Here is a 12,579-nt window from a genome sequence, read left to right on the forward strand (position 1 = left end):
TTTTTGCCATTATGCTCATTTCACGTATGTATGAGAGCCCCAGTCCTGTAAGATAACACACGCTGTATAAAATAGAAATATTGTCCACTTTATGTAGACTGAGCTGTATGAACACAGCATTAGAACCACAGACTGCCCCCAAAATGTTTGTGCCTTAAGAAAGTGAAACCAATCACTGTCCGTTTATTCTCTAATTAATTATTGTATAATCTCACAAATTTAAGCATTGTGTTGGTCTCAATCATGTTTAGCATGTTTTTGGTCTTATGGATTTCAATTATTTATATTTCTAAACAAACATTCCTCAATTGTTATGTAAGTTGCTCTGCACATAGTTTCTCTGTGTTTGTGTTTGGTCAGACGCAGCAATCCCACTGTCCCAGGTAGGAAAATCCTAGTTTAAATTAACTTGTTTATAACAGCTTCATAGTACAACTGCTCCCTGTTAGTGGGCTTCACTTAAAGGAACTTAGAGAAGAATTTGTGAAAAAAATCAACATTCATGTTAAGTCTTAATGCTAATGGATGATGAAGCGTTCGAAATCAAAAACAATGAGCTGACACACATATCTCCTTATTGCACTGAACAGACTGTGTTGCATGATGTACTGCAATTCATGGTCCGAATTTCCCGCGCAGTCCTGCGGACGTCATGCTTCGACACTCCCACACTGGCTTGGCTGATGGCTGCAGTTAGATTGTGTAACTATTGAGTCTTATTTATTGATACTGCCCTAAGTTCCTTCAACTAAAGATTCACCATCACAGAGCAGCTGTACTACGAAGCTGGTTATCAACATGTTAACTTAAAATAGCTGTTTTCAATCTGGCTGCGTGCATGCTCACATTGAAGGGGGCAGAGTTTGCAGCATCTGACCAATCACAAACATGAAGTAAACCTGCAGAGCAGCCTACGTTACGTACCATAGAGGAATAGACAATTATTCTTTAAATATATGAAGAATTAATATTCATAATTCATGCCTAATTCAACACTGCAGCAAAAATCATCAGTAAAATCAATTAAAATCATCAACAAACACATTACATCAACAACATGACCATAAATCTCTCTCTCAATCATACGCAGTAGAGAAAAAAAGGGCCTTTAACTTTGATTTAAAAATGTTCACGTGATGCTGACTTCAGCTCTGCTGGCAGTTTGTTCCACTTCTTTGCAGCATAACAACTAAAAGCAGCATCATCATGTTTACTGTGAGCTCTGGGCTCCACTATCTGACCTGTGTCCATAGATCTGAGAGACCTGCTGGGTTCATACCTGACTAACATGTCACTGATGTATTCTGGACCAAACCCATTCACACATTTATACACCAAACTAAAGGTTTGCTGTTCAGCGTAAGTTTTTGTGGTAATTTAGCCCGATAAGGAGTTAACCAGTGTGGTAGTACAGCACACATGGAATGAATCCAGGAAGTTAGCATGATTGGAGGAAATCCAGCCTCATAGTACAGGCCCTGTCTGTTTTTGTTGTTGTTTTGTGTGTTTTTCTGTTCTCTCTGTGTATAGTTGTTGTTGTCTTGTGTGTTTTTGTTGTCCCTTTGTGTAATTTCTGTCATTTTGTTTGTTCTTTTGGAGTATTTTGTGTATTTTTGTTGTCCTTTTTTAATATTTCTGTGTTTTTCTGTATTTTTCAAGTCTTTTTTTTCTATATTTTGGGGCTGCACAAAATTAGACCAAAGACTGCACGTGCCTGTGCGGGCTGCCAGTTTCCCCTGTCTGAATGTTTCATTTCCATTAGTTCTATTATCTGGCTTGAAGTCATCGACACAATGAAGCACTTCATGTTTTTTCACACTCATTCAGCGAAGTCCCCCTCGGAATCTTCCTGCCTTGTCATTGATTGAAGGGATTAAGAAGGTGGAAATAATGTTAAATTTGATTATCTTTGACCATGTGAAGAAATGAGGTAAAAACATTTGAGGTGGCGCCCAGCAGCCGGGGTGGATGTGGCTCTGCATGGTGACTCTGTGATTACTGTGGAGAGCTTAGAACTTAGAATATTCAGAGTTGTGATAGAGCTCAAATAATGTATTTAGTGTGTGTGAGCGTACCCTTAAAGTGCTGTGATGTAGCTCATCGATAGTAAACATGTTTCCAATGAATACATTGAGGTTTTAATGATAGGTTACCTCTCCCACGTACACTCAGCACACCTAGGGCCATACAGTAGGCTCGGACAGCCATGCTGTACTCCTCTCTCTGGAAATGAAAGTTTCCTCGTTCTCTTTTCTGATTGCCGATGCGTATGCGGTCTGCAGTGGACAGCGTCAACGGGTCTGGTTTGTCTTTGATATCCAGCAGCTGCAGCTGGTAGAGTAACGCTGCCCAGGAAGGAATATCAGGCTCTCTGCACACAAAGAAGATAAGAACATCACAATCACAATTGATCTGAATATGATGATAAAGGGAGGAACAGATCAATTCAAAAACAATGGTTGTAAGTAGTGGTGCAACAATACATCGATTAATTAATTAACGATCCAATTACATCGACGCACAATGAAAACATCGATAATCATCGTCATCTTTAAGATACGCTTTTATTTTGAAATTCACATAGCACGTCTGTACGTCCGTGCCACCAGATGGTTGCATAACGTAGTAAATCCCACGCGACAACAAAGCCTTGAAACCCCTGCTGCCAGCCCAATTTGTACACGGTACTGTGCAGCCTTGGACCAGTAAAGCCCCGCTGCCGCTTCCTGAATGTGGAGCCAACGCTATACAACACCAATAAAGAAGACGCGAAAGTAACCCAAGAGCGGCACGGAACCTGCGTCGTTTACATTGTTGCTCGGCAAAGCGAGGAGTCAAGGAGAAAAATTATTAACTATATATCAGGAAATAAAATAATAATGAAAGTGCAGCGCTATAGTAGTGATACTGATATTAAGACAATAAGAATTAGGTTGAAGAAGGTTGTTTAGCTAGGGGTTTAGCATGCACGTGAGTGCACAGACACGCAAACTGAGATCTGATACTTTCAGTAATCGGTCCGTGCTCGTAAATGGGTTGATTTATACAAACTCCCCACAACAAACAGTGTCTATTCATGTAAATAAATAGGACTACTGAATAACAAGTGTCTGGAAGTTCACTTGAGATATTTATTTAATATTAAAGAAGATAAAATTGTATCAAAGTCATGTATGTAGCATTATTGTCCGTGTACCCTTCTTCTTTGGTTATTCTGTTTTATAACCAAATCAAAACAAATAAACCATGTGGTTATTTTTGTTTTACACAAATTCATCATATGCCCCTTAAAAAACGTTATCAGTGTGGCATCATAATCATTTTTCACTTGTTTTTTGGGAGTTGATATACATGTAAATGATTGTGTGAGATGGGCATATGATATCACGTCACATCAATCACTGGCAAACATCGTATCGTCATCCAAACATATCGACATCGTATCGTATCGTGATGATGCTGGTGATTTACACCCCTAGTTGTAAGCATAAAATGAATGCCAAGATAATATATGATAAAATACTTTATGCCTTCCACACTGTGGACATTTGTTTTTATTATTATTATTATTATTATTATTATTGATAATAAAAATGAGCATAGGGCACGATTTGTGAAAAAAATAAACATCAATTTTAAGTATTTTAATGGTAATGGGTAATGAAGCGTTTAAAGCCAAAAAGGATGAGCCCACAAACTATTTCCTTGAACAGATTGTATGATGCATTATGTACTGCAATTGTGGGCCCAACTTTCCCATGCAGTTCTGCGGATATGACAACAAATGACACCGATGCGCATTCACAGCGGCTTGGAGAGGCATCCACTCTGCCGGAAATAAAGAAGTAGAAGAAGACTGCTTGGAGACTGGAAAAAGCTTGTTGGACCAAACTACCGATTGCCGGTTTCATGGAGGCATGCGTGGAGGTGTGGCAGTTGGAGTTTTTCTTGCAGGCCAAGTTTTTTCGTCCGAGTCCGACCTGAATCCTCATTCTTTCCTCATACAAATTACATATTTACATTTTCTTTAGTGGTAGGACAGCTTTTATTAACAAACAACTGTTAATGTCAACAGAACAGATCAACGTATGGGAAACAAGCAAACGTCAAACACAAACAGGCACGTAGTGAATGCAAGGGGCCAAGTGGATCTATTAACATAATCCATGTTCTTGTGCAGAAAAGGTCTCATCTGCTCCATGGTCCTGCCAGCAGCGCTGAAGCTGCACTCGCCGCTGCTACTGCTGGTAGGAATGGAAAGAGCGCTGCACGCAAGGATGGGACCGACCCTGACCACCAGTTCTATATCAGTCTGAACCGACCCGACCCGACCCGTCGGGTCTCGTTGGGTTTCGGTCAGATATCCATCTTCTACTTGCAGTAAACAGTCATGTTAACTGCGAGGAAATAAATAGCTGTGTCACAGTATCAGCTGCTCTGGTATGAAGCGTTCATGTGCCGGCTTGGCTGATGGCTGCAGTTACCCTAACGGCCGTCATGTCACTATGGAGTCTTATTTCTTGATCCTGCCCTATGCTCCTTTAAGGGTCTAAGATCTTGCAGGGAGTGATATATGTCACTTATTGCTTAGATATTGCCTTAAATACTTTACATACAGTATTGTTTATATGTGAAAGAGCAAGCTAGGACATAAATGTGAAAATTATACACTTGTTTTCTACTTAAAATCTGAGGCCCACTTCAGCTTAAACCACGCACCCTGAACTAGATTGAGTTTGGCAGCTCTTTTAAACTGTTTTAAACTGTACAACTACAACATGGGCGTTTGTCATGACTCATGGCACAGCGACACAAATTCCTTTACTGGACAACAGAATTAAAACAATAAAAAATGGATTGAACAGCTCTTATAGTGATGTCTTTTCTTGATTGCTTTGATGTGTTGTACCTCTAGCTGCCTTCCTGGGTTCAGAAGAAAACATTTAAGTGTTGCTGTGTAATTGGCCGATTGGTTGATCAGATGATTACCAAACCTTTTCATTTTTCAGTCAATGTGTTGGGATTATGTAACATGCTAAATGGTATCAAACTAAGTAGGTTTGACAAAGCAATGCCATGAGTTACTGTACATACAGTAGGTTAGATCAGTGTTTTCCCAGCAGAGCTGCATTAATGATGTGATTATACAGATAAGAGAGGTGACGTCTCAACACCCTCTCTCCAAAGACTCTTCTTCTTCTTTTCTTTCACATCTTTCTCAAACCATCAATCTCAGACATTGGCAAATGGCAGCCCGGGGGCCACTTGCGGCCCTTGGTCTAATTTAGTCTAATATTGACTTGTACAATATCAACAGTGGCCTTCGATGCTTTGGCAGCTGTTCTTTGAAAGGATCATATTTCACTGAAGACGTCCCAGTGACTCCAGTTCATAATAATTTCAAACTGGTCGAAGGCCTTTACTTACTAAGAAGGGCAGTTGATTTGCAATGCAATCATGTGGTTTCTGCAAAAACAGGGCGTTTGACTCCAATACTAATAGAGGGCTCAAAATAGACAAAAGTTTCCCTGAAGAAACACAACATCAAAGCAAAATGAGAATTATTTCCCGTCTAAGAGAAACTGTGAAACCAAGTCAGAATGAAAGAAAGAAAAAGAAAAAAGAAACCAAGTGAGACTAAAGGAAGTCCAGCTTGCTGTCGACCACCTCCCACTCACCGTTTGCTGCAGAAATGATAGCATTGGTAGTTGTGTCAGGTCATGAATTAGTTAAACCGCTTGTGTCACTGACACAATTTATGTTTGTCTAACAGAATTAGTTGTATCCACAGCTTCGGTAAGGCTGCATCAGCGGGTGGGATCAAATTACCCTTTCACCTCTCCTCCCCGGGGACCCAGGCAGCTATCAGTAGTGTCAGAGCAGCAGCTGAGCTGAGGCACCAGAAACCTGAACCTGACCGCTGCACATCACCAGGAAGGAAGCATCAAAGATGTTCTCCTTCTACAGCAGGATCGCACGCTTCTCAGGAGTCACTCACTTTTAACTGTTTTTGACATCAGCCAAAGCCACTCCTGCTCACTGCCACGTGTTGATCCAGAGTTAAATATAGGACACATCAAGTAGTTTATTCAGTTCTCACAAACCCACAGTTAATTCACATACTGGGTCAGAGATGGGCAGCTTTCATCTCAGCAGGGCCACAAAACTGTGATTGTATGTATCGGATCTGAGGGTCACGTTTTCAACATTTGTGTCAGTATTTAGAATAATGAGTAATCTAAGCATTAACCCAAGCATTTTTTGTAGTTTTTTTCTGTTATTTTTGTGTGTTTTTGGAGGCATGTGTATGTTTGTTCTGGTTTATGTGTCATTTTTGTATATTTTAATGTACTATTTTGTAGAGTTTTTATAAGGTTTTGTGTATCTAGTGAGGATGTATAGCAGGTGGTGTAATACTAACTTACAGTGTTTGAGTGCATGGGAAGATTGTGAAGATTTCCTGAGCTACATACGTGTCTCACATACACCCTCGCTAGCATTTTCTTTAGGAAGTAGAAATCGTGTAGTTTTCTGTTATTATTTGCCGTCTTGTGTGTTTTTGGAGTCATTTTATGTATTGTTGTTGTTTTTTGTATATTTCTCTTTTATATTGTGTGTTTTTGTTGTAGTTTTGTATTTTTTCTGTTGTTTTTTCTGTTGTCAATTTGTGTGTTTTTGTTCTCTTTTTTGTCTCGTTTTTGTTGTGGTTTTGTAAAATTTTTCTCTCATTTTGTAAGTTTTTTGAGTCGATTTGACTCTCTTGTAAATAACACCCTGCAGTCTCAATAGGACTATACCTCTATGAATACATTTACAGATTGTTTTTGGCGATTTGTATATTTGTCTGTCATTTTGTTGATTTTTGTTATCGTTTTGTACTACCCCTGTCTTGAGTGTGCACCATGGCCCAGAGGTACAACCCTAGAGGCTGAGTTGCGTAAATTATTCAAGGTGTGGTCAGCGGGTACATTTGCGCACTTGAATACGCCCACCTCATCCAGCTGGATCGAACTTCCTGATTATTTAGGGCCATGGTTCAGTAAGATAAACGAGAGGAGAATGGGAAAGGGACCTACACACAATTAAAGCTCATTCAGCGTCTCACAAAAACAAACAGCGGTGGGATATATGCATCTTGCCACCGTGTGTGCATCGGCTGTGTGCACCATGCATGCGCCTGAGGTAGACACAGTTTGTGTGTGAAGGCTCAAACATACTAAGGCGGACATCCACCAGGCCAATTAAAGCTTAAGTTTTTTTTGGCATCATTTGGTCAAAAATCCATAATAATAATATATGAGCATATTGGAATTCAAAGCGTTATCATGGGAGCTCTGAACCTTCTAGTTGGCCCTGTATGAGACTTGTAGAAATCCAGGAGCGTGATGCTAGATTTCAGCCAATCAGAGATATTTCTACAAACCAAGTGCTCCTTGAGCTGTTTTGGGCGTTACTATTGGCTGCTCGAATGAAGTCAATGCACGCTCACATACCATTGATAGTATAAGTGCAATGGCAGACAGTCCAGCAGAAGTCCCCATCACAAAGCACAACGGTTACACGCTAAAGCAAGCCAAAAAAGGAAGACTGACATGGAGAAGCGACAGTAAAGGCCTAAACATGTTCGGCCGGAACGGACTCGGCGGAGGTCCGTATGCACCATCTGCCCCACATAAGGGAGAGTGATAACACTAACATATGGGATAAATCACTTGTAAACCTAAGAGAAGAACATCCAATGTGGAGAGAATGTGTGCAATTCAAGTGCAGTCTGGACATGCAGTGGTGTGTGTCTGCTCTGACCAGCAGCTGGGATCACTGTAGCTGCTTGTGTGATCTTTGTGGTTGAGGGACTCACAACAGCAACCGGTGCTATCTTTACTTGACACTCACAGTGCTCAACAAAAAATTAAGAAATGGCAGTGTCAACCAGAAAAAGCAATGACCAGGGATGAGGTTTGGAGCGGAACAATCACAGCCCTTGTGGTCTGCTTCGCCTCGACACATAGTCCGGTTTTTTTGGAGGCACATGTCAGGTTACGGCGTAGGGGTCTGCATCAACACACAGGGCTATGCGTAACTTCAACATCAACGCAGCAACGTGAGGCAGTATCATGATTGAGGCTTCAGAAATCAGGCACAATTATCAAAAGTGGCACAAAGCTGCCAAAGTAGGGGTCTTTTTCTGTTTTTTTGAGTCAATTTGAGTTGCTTTGGTGTTTTGAGAGTCATTTTGTTGGATTTTTCTTTGTCTTTTGTAAAGGAGACAGGGGCTTGTTGTTACATGGGTAGGTTGTCACGTTGCAATTATCTTGTCCACCAGAGGGCACAACTAAAAAGTGCAATACTAGTTTTCTTCCTTTACATGGTCATGTGTCATGTCCTATCTGGGAAGAGAATAGCACATTGTGAGGCGAGATGAACACCAATTAACCGTTTTGCACAACCCAAAGTAGAAAATATCAACTTTATTTTTTTCAATATAAGCTTCTTTCAGATAATAATCCTAACTGTGACACATGCGGACTTGCTAGAAGAGATTAAGACCTCTTCTTGTCATACTTCAGTCATTGTTCTGTTTTAAGCTAACTTTAAGCTAGAACTAGTGTTCACAAACATGGTAGTTTGGGGCAACATGTCTCAGTCATTTTGGGGTTAATTGGCACATGTGATGAGTAATGAACCAATGCTTTCTTTTTTGTAATTCAATCTGGAATTTTGAGTTTAAGAAAGGTAAAACAAGCATTTGAGGCTGAGAGCCATAGCCTGCATGCCAGCAGTTACTAAGGACTTTAATCCAGTGCATGTTGCATAATATTTTATGTTAACGTTTGATCATGGCTATGTGGTCAATGACTTTTTCAAGCTGACTGATAAACATTTTCTGTGCCTGACTTCAATGTTCACTTTCAAGTAAAAACAGAACAACAAATAATTTTGTCCTTGTTTTATTAGTTGCAAAATTCAGTGTGACGTCTATATGAGACAACTTGCCCGATTGTGAGGCCACTTGTCACATGTTCACACTCTATATTTGATTGCTTATAACTCTGCTCTGACACAAGATATGACAATGACATGAATACAAAATATATATCTGAGACTTTGGTTTTTCATTTGATACACATTATGTCTTTATATGATGCATTGATTCTAAGAAATATATGAGTGTAAAAAGTGTGACAACAAGTCCCGGTCTACCTTAAATATTTCAGTTTTTTACTTGTATTTTTGTAGTTATCTTGTGAGGTTTTTGAGTAAAGTTGGTGAGGGTTTTCTGTCAATTTGTGTGTTTTTGGTGTCATTTTATACGTTTACTTTGGGGGCCAAAAGTAGTGCCCCAGGCCTCCAGTTTAGAGCTGAAGATCTTTGCCCAAACCTGATGGGACACGAGACCTCTATATCCTGTACATTTCTATATTTTACATGTGCTCAGGTTGGGTTCTATTGCTGTGTGTGTAAATTAGTTGTCAGGTCATGCATATTAATATGCACGAGAAAGATGCACAAATGAATAAATGATGTTAAAGAACAAATAAACTCGTTGTTGACTCATTCTTAAGCTGTGTATGAGCTTATAAAAATTGGCTTCCTTCGGGCCATATTGTCAGGCTAGGGCAGGGTCAGGCCGAACTTCTGAGGCCTGATTACAGCTCTAATATCCAGTTGCCCATGTCTGTACTGAGTGGTGCAAAAAAACTACAACACAAGTGAAGGATCCAGTCAGAAAGTGACAACATTGCAGCTGTTTGACGTCCTTGCATGCCTTTGTCAGCTCATATCTGGAAATGTTACACGATAGTCTTGGCAGTGTATTATGCAACAGTGTGCAAAGTAAAATGTCAACACAAAGTGTGCTGCACAGCTCACTCCTCCACTCTGCAAAAGAAAAGTTTTATGTTTGATAGAAGCTACATACAGGGTTGTTTGTAGTGATCGGCACTGACAATGGACCAAAAATGATAATTCCTGCGTTTTTAATCAGTTAATCAGGAATCAGTTTCCATTTAAGGTTGGCATGGAGTGCAAGTAGCTACACTTTACACTTTTTACTCCAATGTAACAAGTGATATTTATTGTCTTCATTGTTAATGTGTTAGACGAAGGCAAATGGCCAAGCTTAAGAACTTTAACCAGTTTGACAAGGTTATGACGATTGGTGCAGAGCATCTAAAAAATGCTGCTTTGTTAGTGTTTCCAATCTTCAGTGGTCAATAACAGGAAGCAAGCATAAGGTGGTCATATTACTTTGTAAAAGCTTTATAACAAATTGAAGTCCATGTGCTTTCTGTGGTCATATGGGAAATTAATATTATTGTAATTTTAGTGAATTTAATTATTGCCATTTGTAATTTTTTTTTTCAACAAAATCTAGCAGAAATCAGACACTGAATATAGCCTCACATGCATTTTTTGGGAAAATATCCAACATTTACATGCAATTTGTCTTCATAAGTGGTCAGAGAAGTGGAAATGTCAATTCTTCCACAAAATCTGACTATACGCAGAGTTTGCAGGGGCAGAGATTGATAGTTTTCATTTAAGTTTTCCCAAATTAATTTGAAAAAATAAAATGTAAATAATATACAAATATTTAAAGTGCCAAAAACACAGTGACTAAGAAGTGATAAAAACGGCGATATAAAATTCAAAGGTTAAAAAAATAAAATCAAGTGGTCAATGACTTTTTGACCGATGACATTTGACCTTCCAGCTTCCCGTAGCAGCTCAGAGGTTTGCTTACAACATGGCGGACACCGCGGGTGCTCCGTAGACTCATAAGTCTGTTGTTTGTAGTGATGCACTGAGAAAACAAGCTGACTGGAACAGAGAACGAGTGAACCCTGCTATCAGTGCGCACTTGTCTGGATACAAAGCGGTGGATTGAGCGGTTGTTGTGCCAATCTACGCCCCCCTCCCCCGCGACAAAATTGGCATCCCCTGGCCACGGGAGCACGTAGACATTTAGCGAAGGCGGAGTTACGTTGTTAAAGACTTTTATTGCCATAATATACGTTGTTGGACTTTTAAATGCTTTTAATCCTTTTATACTACTCTATCAGTTATCTAACTTAGTGATTTCGAACTGCCAGCAGGTCTGTCCCTCCAAGCGTATCTGATGTATTAAAGCACATGTATCCAGTGTTGTATGATATATCATATAGAACATCATAAATAATAACATGGCTGAATTTGAGCAACTTTACTCTTTCATTCTTTAAGTTACAAGAGCGTGCTGAATATTTCAAGCTGCATTTTATATCTGTTTTGGCAGATCCATAATACAGCTTTCAAAACTTATGTTACAGAAATAAGAAATAATAATAATAAAAAAAAACTTAGTTAGGTACATTTGTTTTAATTCCTTATTTGTGAAGCAAAACTTTAGACGTTCTATATATTTATTTATTTAATTTTTTATTTTTTTTCCTGCCCCCCAGGCAAGAATCTCAAACTTTGTCTATCAATATTTATTTATTTATTTATTTGAATTAGGTCAATGCATATTAATCAACATGTCAGCATAGAGCAACAACGTAAATATGCCGGAGTTAGCACAATGGCTAATTTTCATCCGTTGTCCTAAGGCAGGTTAGTACAGTAGACATTCAACAAGACACGATACAAAGAATACATAAATCACAGGACATTACATATTACAAGTAGACCATTAAGATTAAGATTAATATGACAGACTTCACCTTCTGAAATGGAAATAGCTATATGACACTGACTAAACCCTCACCCACATGTTTTGGGGTAATATCACATACACATTTGAACCATATTTTTCACTGTAAAACGGCTGGTCTAATGTCGAGCTTTAGCAAGTGTAGCAAACGGCTTGACGCATAATCTCAGGTGATCTCAAGTAGTGCTTGTTTTGTCGCATTTCTGTAAAAATCTATGTCTATAATTGACTAAAGAAACTGATGATTGAGTGACTTGCATTTGTTGTTGAGTGACGTATTGGCCTTATGTCAAATCCAGACATGTTTAAAGACACATAAACACAGCAAATCACCCAGAGATGTTTTTATTTGTATTTTTCATCTGCAATATGAAACAAATGTGACAGTCTCACAGCTCAACAGCTAAAGTGGTCAAACAAAGACACATGCACAGCGCTATCTGTCTCATCACTGTTGAATAATGGGAATAGCTGAGAGCTGAGCTTCCGTTGTTTCTTCCATGAGCATTAAACAAAAATGAGTGGCCAGCTCAAAGCGAAATCTGAGAACGTGGCACACAGACAGATCTGTAAGGTTTACGGTGTCATTTGGGTCATGGATGATTAGCATCACACCAGTATGCTGTTGTGCTGAGCTCAGCCAATGAATAAGCCCCTGGGGTCTCATTAGTGTTAACAGGAAGCAGAGGCTGCTCGCTTGAACCAGAGCCCTTTCAGTGGTTCTCATTGAACCTGTGGGACAGCAACACGTCAAGTGAGATAACTAGACAATTACGCATTGCATTAACAATTATTATTCTTTTTTATTATGTAGTTGCTTATCCTGTATAGCAGACGTGGGCAACTGGGGGCCCAGGGACCACATGTGGCCCTCGGTCTAATTTTGT

At 39.5% G+C, this 12,579-nt stretch overlaps 1 protein-coding gene across 1 annotated transcript in view; it reads right to left on the reverse strand.

Moving 5' to 3' along the window:
• Positions 1 to 12,579, reverse strand: part of fkbp16 (FKBP prolyl isomerase 16) — a 43,732-nt gene that overhangs the window by 7,081 nt on the left and 24,072 nt on the right. Inside the window, exon 4 of the mRNA XM_028451484.1 lies at positions 2,154 to 2,371. Coding sequence (XP_028307285.1) covers positions 2,154 to 2,371 — 218 coding nt within the window. The remainder of the gene's footprint in view (positions 1 to 2,153; positions 2,372 to 12,579) is intronic.

Source organism: Gouania willdenowi, chromosome 6 (assembly GCF_900634775.1).
Source record: "Gouania willdenowi chromosome 6, fGouWil2.1, whole genome shotgun sequence".
Taxonomy (NCBI): Eukaryota; Metazoa; Chordata; class Actinopteri; order Blenniiformes; family Gobiesocidae; genus Gouania; species Gouania willdenowi.